A 14370-nucleotide genomic window follows, 5' to 3' on the forward strand; every position below is an offset into this window, starting at 1 on the left:
GTGGAAACAACCCAAATGTCCATCAACTGATTAACGGATAAATAAAATGTGGTATGTCCATACAATGCAGTGTTATTTAGCCATAAAAGAAACAAAGTGCTGATAATGCCATAACATGAATGAATCTTTTTTTTTTTTTTTTTGAGACTGAGTCTGGCTCTGTCGCCCAGGCTGGAGTGCAGTGGGCAGATCTCAGCTCACTGCAAACTCCGCCTCCCGGGTTTACGCCATTCTCCTGCCTCAGCCTCCGGAGTAGCTGGGACCACAGGCGCCCGCCACCTCGCCCGGCTAGTTTATTGTATTTTTTAGTAGAGACGGGGTTTCACCGTGTTAGCCAGGATGGTCTCGATCTCCTGACCTTGTGATCCGCCCGTCTCAGCCTCCCAAAGTGCTGGGATTACAGGCTTGAGCCACCGCGCCCGGCAACATGAATGAATCTTAAAAACATCATGCTAGGTGAAAGAAGCCAGACACAAAAAGCCATATATTGTATGACTCCAATTACATGCAATGTCCAGAACAAACAAATCCACAAAACAGAAAGCAGATTATAGTAGCTGCCAAGAGCTGGATCACGGGAGGAATGGAATGTGGAACTGCCTACGGATGTAGGGTTTCTTTTTTAGGAAATAAGAATGTTCTGAGGGTGGGTGTGGTGGCGCACACCTGTAATCCCAGGACTTTGGGAGACTGAGGCAGGCAGATCAATTGAGCCCAGGAGTTCAAGACCAGCCTGGGCAACACGGCAAGACCCCACTGCTGAAAAAAATAAAAATAAAATGTTCTGGAATTAGACAGTGATGATACATGCACAACCTTGTATTTGAATTAACTAAAACCCACTAAGTTGTTATGGTATGTGAATTATATCTCACTTAAAAAATGAAAAAAAAATTCAAGGTATGGACCACTGTACTTGGGATACTTGCTGAATACAAGAATGGTCAATAAAATGAGCTAATGGTTTATATTGGATTTTTATCCCCAGAGCAATGTGCAAGTGTATGGAATAGTAAAAGGAATTTAAAAAGAAACACAGATAGACTAGAAGATAATTTATACAGTAGTGATGTTAAGTTTTTCACTTGAAACTATGAAAAGTAACAGCTTTGCTTATTTGCATCTATCCAATATCACAAACTTGAGATTCCACACAACAGATGGACACACTTAAAGGAAATATGAATCAAGAGAGAGGTTCGGAGGCACATAGAAACAAATCAAGCCCCTCTACTGAGCTTTCTGAGCTAGTCTGCAAGCCAGGGAAGAAAGCCAATCCCATTATTTAATATATACCTTTAATTGCCACATTTCACAGCAAATACTTTTTGACTCTTTCCAAATACCAACTCCAACTTCCAAGGATGAAAATCTGTCAATCCTAAAGGTATTCCAAAAATAGTTTTGTAACAGCAATGGAAGGCATAACCTCCAAATGAGCTTGCTTAGAAGATAATACTTTTGTGGATGATAATATTGTCCCTGTAAAGGTGGTTTAAAAAAGAATCTGGGCCGGGCGCGGTGGCTCAAGCCTGTAATCCCAGCACTTTGGGAGGCTGAGGCGGGTGGATCACGAGGTCAGGAGATCAAGACCATCCTGGCTAACATGGTGAAAACCCGTCTCTACTAAAAAATAACAAAAAACTAGCCGGGCGATGTGGTGGACGCCTGTAGTCCCAGCTACTCGGGAGGCTGAGGCAGGAGGATGGCGTGAACCCGGGAGGCGGAGCTTGCAGTGAGCTGAGATCCGGCCACTGCACTCCAGCCTGGGTGACAGAGCAAGACTCCATCTCAAAAAAAAAAAAAAGAATCTGTCGGCCAGGCGCGGTAGCTCATGCCTGTAATCCCAGCACTTCAGGAGGCTGAGGCGGGTGGATCCCGAGGTCAGGAGTTCAAGACCAGCCTGGCCAAGATGCTGAAACCTCGTCTCTACTAAAAATACAAAAAAAAAATAGCTGGGTGTGGTGGCACGCGCCTGTAATCCCAGCTATTTGGGAGGCTGAGGCAGAGAATTTCTTAAACCTGGGAGGTGGAGGGTGCAGTGAGCCGAGATTGCACCACTGCACTCCAGCCTGGGCATAGAGTGAAACTCCGTCTCAAAAAAAAAAAAAAAAAAAAAAGGCTGGGTGCAGTGGCTCACGCCTGCAATCCCGGCACTTTGGGAGGCCAAGGCGGGTGGATCACGAGGTCAGGAGATCGAGACTATCCTGGCTAACTGGTGAAACCCAGTCTCTGCTAAAAAGACAAAAAATTAGCCGGACGTGGTTGCAGGCGCCTGTAGTCCCAGCTACTCGGGAGGCTGAGGCAGGAGAATGGCGTGAACCCGGGAGGCAAAGGTTGCAGTGAGCTGAGATCGTGCCACCACTGCACTCTAGTCTGGGCGACAGAGCAAGACTCCGTCTCAAAACAAACAAACAAAAAAAGGATTCTGTGTCCTTTTTTTAGAGTTCCACAATGAAATCCTTAACTAAAGGAAACATTCCTCCCCTGGGCTAAGGAAAAAAACGTGTTGCAAACTGCAAGTTGCCTAACAAAAAGTCTCCACTTTCTAACATGCATTAGAAAATCCTACAACCTACCTTTGCAAACCTATCGTGTATATCCCTTACACTAATCATGAACTGCAGTTTAAATTGACAAGTCATTGCTGTCCTTCTCCGCTTTTGCTCATGCCATTTATCACGAATGGAATGCCTTTTCCATATTCATTAGAATGAAGCAAAAATCTACCACCTTCAAGAAATCTTCCTTCATCATCTCAGGAGAGATTTATTTCACTTCTAAACACCACTAGCATTTGCTTGCATCATCATATGACACACTATGCCTTGTACAATAACTGATCACATTTTCTCTAAGATTTAAAAGTTCCTTAAGGTTAAGGCAGCTTTCCCAGTAACTTTGTTTGCCCACAGTGCCTGATAAAAGACACATACTTATTTAAATGAAGTAAACACCTAACTGCCCTTCATCCTAAAAACAGCATGCATACAAACAGCTAGGTGATTAGGCAGGTACTCTGAAGTGGCAAGTTCTATCAGGCAAGCGACTTTGGGAGGCTGAGACAGGAGGAGTTTGAGACCAGCCTGGACAACATAGCCAAACTCTATCTCTAAAAAAAAATTCAAATAAAAATAAAAGTGGCATCAAATAACCAATTCTCACTATGTAAGAAATTCCAGGCCCCCCTGTGTAGTTCCATAAGGCTAAAAAATGGCATAATTCAAATACTTCCTAGAATTGCTCCAGCTACAAGAACGTTTGAGGAAATTAGGGCAATCTGAAATAACTTTCTGAAAGTCAAAGAGACTCATCTGCCATCCTATTTTTAGCCAAGCTACAGCTAAGCTGAAATCACCACAACTTTCCCCACATTAGGAAGAGCTTCTTGAAAATACGGCAAGGGCAAGGTGCAGCAAAGCAAAAGGTTACATCACATCAGGCGCAGAGAGAGCCTAGATCTTCCTGGAATCTAAAACTGATCATCCTAGTCTCAGAGGACTCCTTAATAATCACCTGGCAACCAAATATCCATCTTGATCATAATCACCGTCTGAACCCAGGACTAACTCCAATTTAACTGAACCTAATCATTTAATCACCAACTTCACCACCATCGCCTGCCCCCACACCCTCCAAAAAAGTATTAATAGAAGGGAGAATTTGATTTTAGAAATGACTGAGAATTTTTAATCCAAAGGGCTGTAAATTAAATACCTTTCAGAAACCAAATGACCCTAAAGCATTCATCAGTCAAGAGAATCAAATAGGTTAACTGTTTAGAACCAATTCCACTAAAAGAGGAATTACTACATCGGGAAGTAAACAAGTTACCTTTTAAATTGTGTAAGCATCACTGCCAGTCCTTTTAAATATAGAAAGTTCTTAACACTACAATTAATTTACTTAGAACTCTCCTCTTAAAGAACAAAATAACATATAATAAAAGAGAAAATATAAGGCCCCACTGATTTTAGTTGGGAGACTACGAATATGTTACTGCTCAGATTAAAATATTGCTCTGCACTCTGGACTCTGTAATCTTCTGAACTTTACTACCTTTAAAGTGGAAATTTGGACTTAAAAGTATGCTTAAAGAAATTTGATCACCAGATTAAAATCTGCCTTCAAAAAGTGAATCAAAATTTTGATATTCCATTGAGATATTTACAGAAATAATTTGTCAGTCATAATTTTAAGAACCAAAAACACGGCCGGGCACAGTGGCTCACACCTGTAATCTCAGCACTTTGGGAAGCCGAGGCGAGCGGATCAGGAGGTCAGGAGTTCGAGACCAGCCTGGCCAATATGGGGAAACCCCGTCTCTACTAAAAATTAGCTGGGCGTGGTGGCGCACGCCTGTAGTCCCAGCTACTCGGGAGGCTTAGGTAGAAGAACCCCTTGAACCTGGGAGGCAGAGGTTGCAGTGTGCGGAGATGGCGCAACTGCATTCCAGCCAGGGCAACAGAGCGAAACTCCGTCTCAAAAAAACAAACAAACAAAAAAGAACAACAACAACAAAAACACACCTTGTCAAGCAGCAGTAACTAATCACTAACTAGCAATTACTGATAAAATGGGGTCCCGAGGCAGGAGGCCAGGATTAAAAGCAAAGAGAATTAGAATAAGACACACTAATTAAAATCATCTAAACTAAAGCAACATGGAACTTAGAAAATCTACAGGACAGGACTACATTATAAATTTAAAAATCTTTCAAAGACTAAAAAGCCCTGCTGAAAAAACCAATCACTAACAAATGTGAAACATACAAGAACCAAAAATTATTCAAAACAATTCCAGTATTTGATACTAACCCACAATTCTGAAAACGCAATTTCATGCTTCTCAAAACCTGCTATATGCTCTCTTCTATGATAGTACGAAATAACAAATAATTCAAAAAGTACTTAAACCGACGTGACATTTTAGTAAAAGTATAATAGGTCTGAAAGAATAAAACAAGTAGAGATAGAGCAGAGTACAGGATAACTGAGAGCCAAAAGGCTGTTTCCTGGAGGGCAGCACTGGTCTTGGATTGGCAGAAGGCGATTTTTAAAATATATTCATGAGATGAATTATACCAAAAAAATGACTCATGCCTTTATTATTTGCACAAGCATATGTTTGAAAATGCACTTTTAACCTTTGGACAACCAAAGTGGTATCACATACCTTAAAGCATTGTTGCCTATATTAATTTTGGTGTTACAGTCTAAATCCTTAACGAAACTCACGCTATACATTTTCGTAATGAAACCCTGTAGAAATGGAAAGGCGTATATTCTTCAAGTAAAGGTTACCTGATTTTTCACTTGTTTAAAGTTTCAGTTTTGCTTTTCAATCTATTATCGAAAACACCCCTTGTGGGACATTGTAAAGGGCAGACCCTCCTGTCAAGCCAGAAGGCTCAAACACAAAGACATTGAGCTAACCAAGTGCTGTAATTCTTCCAAACTGAGCCTCTCCACACCCCCTCCACCCTTCCCCCCAACAGATATGTCTATTAAATCAGTGTCTGTTCTCCCCCTCGCACAACAAAGAGAACTTCTCACCGCATGAAATTGCCGCTGAATGGACACCAGAAAGCAGGATTTGCATAATTCCTTCCAACGAAACCCTGACGGGAAGGAGGGGATGAGGGGCCCAAGCGAACGGATAGATTCTCCTACATTCTGCCTGGAAGACCTGGTTCCCAAGAATATTCCCCTGGGGGAGACAGGGCTGGAATTCTGGGCCTCCCCGAGGACTGGGCGTGGGGGACAGCGGACGACGAGAGGGCATCTCCCCACACACCAGCAGCACCGAAGCAAAGACGGGGAAGTAACAATGCTGGAGGACAGGAGAGTCAGACACAAGGATGAACTGGGGCTACGGGGCGGCGGGCGGAGCGGAGACACCACACGGGCCACTTACTTTTTGGAGGGGGGTTAAATATATGAGTTAAGCCCTTATGGTCCCGCCGGCCGCCGCACAGAGGGAAACGGGACCTTGGGAGAGAAAAACAGACAAAACACACAGTGTGAGAGGCGCAGCTCGGCCGCCCGGCCCCTCCCGGGGCGCCCCCGTCCGCGCTCCCTCCGGCCCGCAGGGAAAAAGCCACCCGAGGGCGGCCCAAGGTCCAGGAGGCGGGGGGCGGACGGGGCATTCGGGCGAGGCTGCGGCTCCGGCCAATCCCCCGGAGGGGACAAGAGCGACCCCCGCCGAGGCTCCTCGGTCGGACCCAGTCCCACCCCCTCCTCCCCGCGGCACGACACCGAACACAAATACGCACACACCGACCCGTGCGTCGAGGATTAACTCCCCGGCCGCCGCCGCCCGCTGAGGAAGTGCAGCCGCTGCCCCCCGCGGCCATGACACCCCACTTGGCTCGGTCAGGCGCACCCGGGGACTGTGACAGCTCCAGCTCCCTCCGCCCCCATCTCCACCTCACGCTTCGCACACGCCCGAGCGCCGGGCGCCCGCCTGCCGCCCGCCGCGCGTGCACGCAGGGCTGGGGGCGCGCCCCGCGCGTGGGGGAGGGGTGGCGCGGGAGGAGGACGGCTGCGGCCGGAGCGCGGGTGGGGGCCGAGGGCGGGTGGGGGCCGAGCACGGCCGCGCCCCTCCCGCCACCCCCACTACAGCGGCAGTGCCGCGGGGCGAGTCGCCACAATAAGCCGGCGGCGGCGCCGGGGCGCCGGGCCCGGAGCGGTAGCAAGAGCGGGAGCAGGGGCAGGAGCGGGGACGGAGGGGAGCCAGCGGGCGGGGATGGAGAGCGGGAGGGGGAGGAACACGCGCTGCCGCCGAGAGCCCGCCCCGGGGAGGCGCGCGGAGGGGAGGGGCCGGCGCGCGCTCGGCCGAACGGGGGAGCCCGCCTGGAGGTCGCGCGCGCTCGCACTCCGGGGGGTGGGGGAGGGGGGGACGCTCGAGCCAAAGAGGGCGGGCGGGCCGGAGCAGCAATTGCCACTTCCCCAGCTCCCTCCCTGGTCCGGGGCGGCCGGCGGCGGAGCGGCCGGAGGGGTGGCGGCGGTCGGCGGAGGGTCTCACCTACACAGTGAATGAGCTTGTGGCGCCACGAATCCAGTTCTTGCCGAAAGCCGCGTTTCTCAACGGAGCATTGCTGCCGCCTACACACCCTCGCCATCTTCTGCCGCCCGCCCGGCCCAGCCTCCGCCGCGGCCCCGCGCACGCCCAGCCGCGTCGCCCGGGGCCGCGCACGCACCCGCGGCCCGGGCGTCGCGCCTCCCGCCGGGGGCGGTGCGGGGGCAGGGCCGGCCTCACCTCACCGTGGCCCCGGCATGGCCCGGGGGCGGCCTGGGCCCTCTCGCCCGCGCGCCGCCCGCCGCCCGCCGGGCTGCGATCCCGCCGTCCTTCTCCGCGGCTGCCGCCGCCTCTGGCCGCCCGGAACGGCGCCTTCCCACAGCCGGAGCTCAGCCCCGCCGGCCCCGCGCCGCCCTCGCACTGTCCCCCAAGGCCACGGCTGCCCCCGCCCTCCCCTGGGCTTTTTGTTTTTTACACCAGCCCCATTTATCACTTCCAACCTGCCTATCGCCCGGCACCAACTGTTGCAAGTTCCGTAATAACTGCTGCTATGAACTCGGTCGAAACTGCTCCTCCCCAGAGCCTGTTTAAGAAGCAGAAATAAGAATAAATGCCCGGATGCCCGTGGATGCACTGAACTCTTAAGATTTTCAAAGGTGAAATGGAAACACGTTATTAAGTCATTGGGAGACTTCGCGAACATTGGGAAACCTAGTAAAAAGTGGAAATCAAGCGTTTTAAATTAAAAAAAAAAGTTTCTACTAGCAAGACTGATCATAGGCGAACTGTTCAGGGAATTTCGGAACATTGTGCTAAAGTGAGAATATTTAATATTTCCAAAAATAGACTTAACTAGGAATACTTAAAGCAGAGTATTGGAATTGCTTTAGTTTGAGATTTCAGGAAAGGGCTTGAAGACAAATATTTTCGATGAGCAACCCTCTTGAAATAATTGAATCAGGCTACACAGAGCACTACCTGTTTCATTTAAACATAATGCTGGTCTTAATTTTGTGACTGTTACTTTGAAGAGAGAGGGAAGATGGGGAACGAAAGGAGAAAGGGCAAAGAAATGGGGTGGAAAGAGAAAAGCAGAAGAGATCGCCCTATACCAGTAGGCCTAGTACCCTAGGATTTTGGCCTCTTTCTACCACCTTTGGTGTTTAAGATTAAAGACAGTGCATTACTGCTTTTAGAAATTTAAATTTAAGTTTGAAGACTTAATTTTAATTACTGTAGTAGGTAAAGCAAAGTCGTTAAATACTTGACATCAGGGATCCCATTGGTGTATTGACTTAGGTGTTTTCAAAGGTGGTTCTCCGCACCAGCCACTGGCGGAATGGCGTATCTACCAATAAACAGATGGACTGGGTGGGCCTCGGGTACGGGTGGCTTGAGATGCAAATTCGAGGGTAGGATGGCACCTTCCCCTCCCCCTACTCCCACCCCACCCCGCCAATCTTAAAACATTGAGCTTTCTAAAATTCTCAAACGTCCACAGTATTTCGTTGGCTTAAGAGTACTGTCAAATGAAGACGCCAGAAGTATTGAGTTTCTGGGTACATAATACTGTTCTGAGTGTTGAGGGAAGAGAACTAATACGAGATTTTAAAAAATGGCTATGGACAACCATCTTTCAGGTGTGGTGGCAGGACATGTTGTATCACCTGAAACTTCCTGTCTTCGCCGCTAGGTGGTGGGTTTGAGTCTTTTGCAGCCTTGAACCAAGTTTCTAAGGTGTTTGGAGGAGGTACGTTTCAGTTTCAAATAAATGAACAACGTGTAACTCTAAGATGAGCAAAAATGTATTTTCCAACCACCCCCACGTTAATTTGTTTAAAAAACAATCAAGCCAAGGGTAATAATTCCTCGACATAATCTCTTAGTTTCAGACGTATGGATTCAGACAATCCTAGAGGCTTCAGAGATCAATTCTGTACCTTAAGATATGAAATTGGAAGCCCAGACAAGTAAGGTGACTTGACCAAGATTACATGGTTGCTGGGTAGAGAAAGGGCAACAAAAGCCAGGAGACAAGATTCCCAATTTCCAATTTAATGCTAGTTCCACTACTCTACTTTGAAAAGTTCCAGTTTCTGCCTCACTTATTTTGAGTTGGGAACTAACTCATGATTGACCTGTCACAAAGACCTGTTTGGAAGAAAGGATAGGGAGGCAATAGTAACAGCTAATATTCATTGACCACCTACTATATGTTTATCATTGCAGCATTGTTTCATTCCATCCAAATAATAATGCTATGAGTAGATATTTACCACATTTTCCAAGTTAGGGACACAAGACTCAGATGAGTTAAATACGTTTGTCAAGATCACATAGCTACCAAATTCTAACTAAGATCTCTGTGACTCGACAACAACCCCTCTAAATTGTGTTAGAAGTAGAAAATTGGCTTGGCGTGGTGGCTCCTGCCTGTAATCTCAGCACTCTGGGAGGCTGAGGTGGGCAGATCACCTGAGGTCAGGAGTTCAAGACCAGCCTTGCCAACATGGTGAAACCCCATCTCTACTAAAAATACAAAAATTAGCCAGGCATGGTGAAGGGCACCTGTAATCCCAGCTACTCAAGAGGCTGAGGCAGGAGAATCTTTCCAACCCGGGAAGCGGAGATTGCAGTGAGCCGAGATCACACCACTGCACTCCAACCTGGGCGACAGAGTTGAGACTCCATCTTGATGAATACATAAGTAAGTAAATAAACAAATAAATAGTCTTATAAGTAGAAAATAGACTCTGCAACTGGGGGATTCATTTAATTCTACATGACATGTTCCGTGCACAGTTAAGCAGTTGGACAAACACTCTTGAGTTCCTATCACATGGCAGGCGGTGTCCTAGGCACTGAGAACACACAGATAGCTAAGACACAATTTCTGAACTCTGTTGCTTTGGGCTACTGTGAAAGAGGGCCTTAGCTGTAAACTCTTTTTTTTTTTTTTTTTTTTTTTGAGAGGGAGTCTCGCTCTGTTGCCCAGGCTGGAGTGCTGTGGCCGGATCTCAGCTCACTGCAAGCTCCGCCTCCCGGGTTCCCGCCATTCTCCTGTCTCAGCCTCCCGAGTAGCTGGGACTACAGGCGCCCGCCACCTCGCCCGGCTAGTTTTTTGTATTTTTTAGTAGAGACGGGGTTTCACCGTGTTAGCCAGGGTGGTCTCGATCTCCTGACCTCGTGATCCGCCCATCTCGGCCTCCCAAAGTGCTGGGATTACAGGCTTGAGCCACCGCGCCCGGCCTTGCTGTAAACTCTTTTACATTCTAGGGAGGGGCAGGCAATATAACATGGCAGTTAATAGGATCTGAAGACAGCTGGGTTGGAATTCTGACTCCATTTCTCAGTGGCTGTGTGACTTTGACAAATTAACTTTTCTGGTCATTAATTTCCTCATGTGAAAAAGAGGATAATAATAGTCTACAAGACGGGGTTTACGTGAAAATGAAATGAAGCTATTCACGTATAGCGCTAGCACATTGTTAGCATGAAATGAGCATCTGTTCTCTGATTAGGCCTTCCTAAGCTCCTATCTCCTGGCCCAGTCTGCAGAATGATGGGAAACCAAGATGCTTCTGCAGTTTGGAGTCAATCTGTGAGAGTATGAAGGAATGACAGCAATGACCTCAGCCTTTGAAAACAACCTTCTCCAGGTCATGTTTTATAGTTCTCACAATAGCAGAAAAGGAGTGTCAGAGAAGGGGAGTAGGACTTGTCTTATCAGCATTAGATCAGCTACTACCCGGTGTCTTATTAAAAGTGGCATGCAACATAGAAATGATCTTTGACAAATGGGAGGATGAAATGATTGGGGCCTTCTAAAAAAAAGTACGTCCTAATGGGAGGCTTTAAAAAAAAAAAAAAATCAACTTCAAATAAATTCCAATAAGCAACAGATGCTTTTTGAAGCATGTTTCAAAGATTATGTTATTTATTCTTCGAAACAACCCAGTCAAGTATCCCCATTTTATAACAGAGCACAGAGAGGTTAAGTAACTTGTCCAAAGTCACACAGGTTATAGATCTGGATTCAAACCCAGGCAGTCTGGCTACCTGGGTTCCAATCCAGATCTATAACCTGTGTGACTTTGGGCGAGTTACTTAAAGCCAGCTCTATAACCATCACACTATTTTTTGCCTCCGGTGCTATTTCGGGGAAATGAGACCTAGCATCAGAGACGAGACCTAGCCAGACAGAAGGGAAGTCATGTCACTTGGTCACAAGGCTTTTGGTCTTTTTGAGAAACTACTCATGTAGTGGTTCTTTTTGCTTAATAAAAGACTTTCAAGCCAGGTGGCTCACGCCTGTAATTTCAGCACTTTGGGAGGCCAAACTGGGAGGATCACATGAAGTCAGGAGTTCGAGACCAGCCTGGACAACATGGTGAAACCCCCGTCTCTACCAAAAATACAAAATAGCGGGTATGGTGGCGCACCTGTAATCCCAGCTTCTTTGGAGGCTGAAGCAGGAGAATCACTTGAAGCCAGGAGGCAGAGGTTGCAGTGAGCTGATACCATGCCACTGCACTCCAGCCTGGGCAACACAGCAAGACCCTGCTTCAATAAATAAATAAATACATAAATAACTTTCAGAGTTTCTCTCTTTTTAGCCTGCCTACTGTATGCCACTGGCCTAGGAAACTTTATGATTTTACTTTATGTTGTATGTGTGACATTTATTTTTCTTCTGTAGTTTTATTGAGATATATTTCACATACCATAAAATTCTCTCATTTAAAGTGTCCATCTGAAAGCAGGCACAATGGAGGGTGGCAGTGAGAGGAGTGGCAGCTCTTGGCTTATTCATGGGCCCTTGGCTCTGGGTCTTTGGTGCATGTTTTAGCATGGTAGAAACGTTTGACTGTCCCAGCCGGATGCTGCCTTTCCACATAAATGAGATCTTTTCTGCCTGGCAACATGGTTTTACCCTCACATCCAAAAGCTCCTAGTTCCTACACAGCTACTGACTTGTCTGTTTTGAAGCAGTTCCCTTCTTGGAGGTTTCCTTGATACAGCTGTGGGTTTGGGTGCCCACTACCCCCTTGTCACTAAGCTTGTTCTAGAGTTCTAGAACCATCAACCCCCGCCCCCCAACCACCACCAACTGCAAAAGATTCCTCTTGGGCTCTTTCCCCATTATCTTCATCCTACCAGTCAGAAAGGAGGATCATTATTGGAGATCTACTGTTTACTAATATATTGGATGGAGGTGGTGCCCACCCTCTTGGCAGAGGAAAAGATTACAGCTACTAATGCCTCTGACACCAGCCTGAACCAGTGTTTTAGTATCAAAGGCAAGTGAGACATAGTGTTGCTGTTTATGACCTTGTCGCCAACACAGCCACCTCTGTTTCACCTGCCTTACATCCAGAGGTGCTTTATCCCTGGTGTGGAGCAGCTGACTCTGGGGATCCCGGGCCAGAATCATGAGGAGATAGCCCAAGGCCAGGATATGTTTCCAGCAGAGCAGCTCTGTCATCCGCAGGATTGCAAAGTGAACCTTCACAGAGCTGCCTGCGGTGACTGTATTGTTGCACCCAAGACTTCCAGCTTCCCTTACTGTCAGGGGACCTGCCTCACCCTCAGCAGTGAGCTTCATCAATCCAACTTTGCACTCAAAGTTTGCACTATAAGAGGGAGTGCCTGGCTCTTTCAGACCTGTAGTCCCACCAAGGTCATTCTCTTCTCCCTAACGGTCCTGGATGACAAACATAAGATGAGTGTTCACTATGTGAACATCCTTGACAGAGAAGTGTGGCTGCTCTTGAGACACCCCGGAGCCTCCTCCTGGTCCCATACCCTCCTAAGTCTCGGGACTCACACTTAGTCTGAGTAGGGGAGTGGTACTGGTTCTCATAGCAACTAGAGCTCTTTGAAGGGAGGTAGGATTTGGCTTCCGTTTCTCAAAGCACAGCAAGAAGGATGGAGTTATGGCAGTAACCCCTCAGGTGCTCCTTTTTGGTGTGGACAGAGGCTCCCCCAGTGCTGTTCTCAGTAACTCCTATTACTGGGAAGCTGAGCCCATTGAGATGTCTGACTATTGCTCTGTCCTAGGTTGTGTGAGTGGGCCAGGCTTAGTGCCACCTCTGGAGTTACTTAGGTGGAGAAAGAGGAACTGGAATTGGATGCATTTTAGCCCTCAGTGTAGGGGTAAAATTGTTACTGGTGTTAAACAAGACTGGCATTGGACTCTTCCAAGCTCTTTAGCTGTCACTGTCCTTCTCTGTACCATAGGACTGGCGCTGGTCCAGAGCTGACCTAGGCGTGTAAATTCCTCCCCACCTAGCATTCCTGGCCTCTTTGGAGTGAGTGAGGGCTCTGTCCAAGGCAGCATTCTGTCATGGGCTCATTATGGGTAAAGGGCACCAAGGCCTTCCCTACCTAGTATCAGATGGGAGCCTCTGAGTGAAGAACGTTGCTCGACAGATTGTTGGTGAAGGCGGCTTCTGGCATCGGAAGTTTTTCTTTTCTTTCCTTCCTTCCTTCCTTCCTTCCTTCCTTCCTTCCTTCCTTCCTTCCTTCCTTCCTTCCTTCCTTCCTTCCTTTTCTTTCTTTTTCTTTCTTTCTTTCTTTTTTTGAGACAGTCTCTATCACACAGGCTGGAGTGCAGTGGCACGATCTCAGCCTACTGCAACCTCCGCCTCCCAGGTTCAAGCAATTCTTTTGCCTCAGCCTCCCAAGTAGCTGGGATTACAGGCACCCACCACCATGCCCCGCCCAGAAGATTTTCTTACTATCATTTAAGGAACTTGATGATATTAGCTTTTCTACTATCTTTAGTAGAACTTAGTACCATTACAAAATAATGAAAGAATAAAATGTACACTTCGGGGGGTTTTAGTATATTCACAAAGTTGTGCAACCATCACCACAATCACTTTTAGAACATTTCATCACCCCAGAAAGAAACCCTGAAACATCAGCAGTTATTCATCATTCCCCATCTCCTCACCTGCTGGCAACAACAAATCTATTTTTTTCTCTATGAGTTTTCTTATTCTGGACATTTCACATAAATAAAATCATACAATATGTGATTTTTTTTTTTTTTTTCTGACACAGTCTCGCTCTGGTGCCCAGGTTGGAGTGCAGTGGTGCAATCTCGGCTCACCGCAGCCTCTGCCTCCCAAGCTTAAGTAATCCTCCCACCTTAGCCTCCAGAGTAGCTGGGACTACAGGCATGTGCCACCAAGCCAGGCTAATTTTGCAGGGATTTTTTTTTTTTTTTTTTTTTTGCAAAGACAGGGTTTCGCCAGGCTGGTCTCAAACTCCTGGGCTCAAGTGATCTGCCCGCCTCAGCCTCCCTGTGCCCAGCCAAACTGGCTGCTTTCACTTAGCATGTTT

At 47.4% G+C, this 14370-nt stretch overlaps 1 protein-coding gene across 11 annotated transcripts in view; it reads right to left on the reverse strand.

Moving 5' to 3' along the window:
- LCOR (ligand dependent nuclear receptor corepressor) overlaps positions 1–7185 on the reverse strand; it is a 165747-nt gene extending 158562 nt beyond the window's left edge. For 2 of the 11 annotated variants that reach the window (XM_031652142.1, XM_031652150.1), the window contains exons 1-2: positions 7027–7162; positions 5917–5990 (exon numbers count right to left, since the gene is read on the reverse strand). Coding sequence is in view for 3 of the 11 variants with exons in the window: in XM_021943539.2 (XP_021799231.1) it covers positions 5556–5784 (229 nt within the window). In the remaining 8 variants the exon portion in view is untranslated. The other 9 variants (XM_021943539.2, XM_031652148.1, XM_031652141.1 and 6 more) reach the window with 8 other exon arrangements.
- Positions 7186–14370: the final 7185 nt, after the last annotated feature.

Source organism: Papio anubis, chromosome 11 (assembly GCF_008728515.1).
Source record: "Papio anubis isolate 15944 chromosome 11, Panubis1.0, whole genome shotgun sequence".
NCBI classification, from domain to species: domain Eukaryota; kingdom Metazoa; phylum Chordata; class Mammalia; order Primates; family Cercopithecidae; genus Papio; species Papio anubis.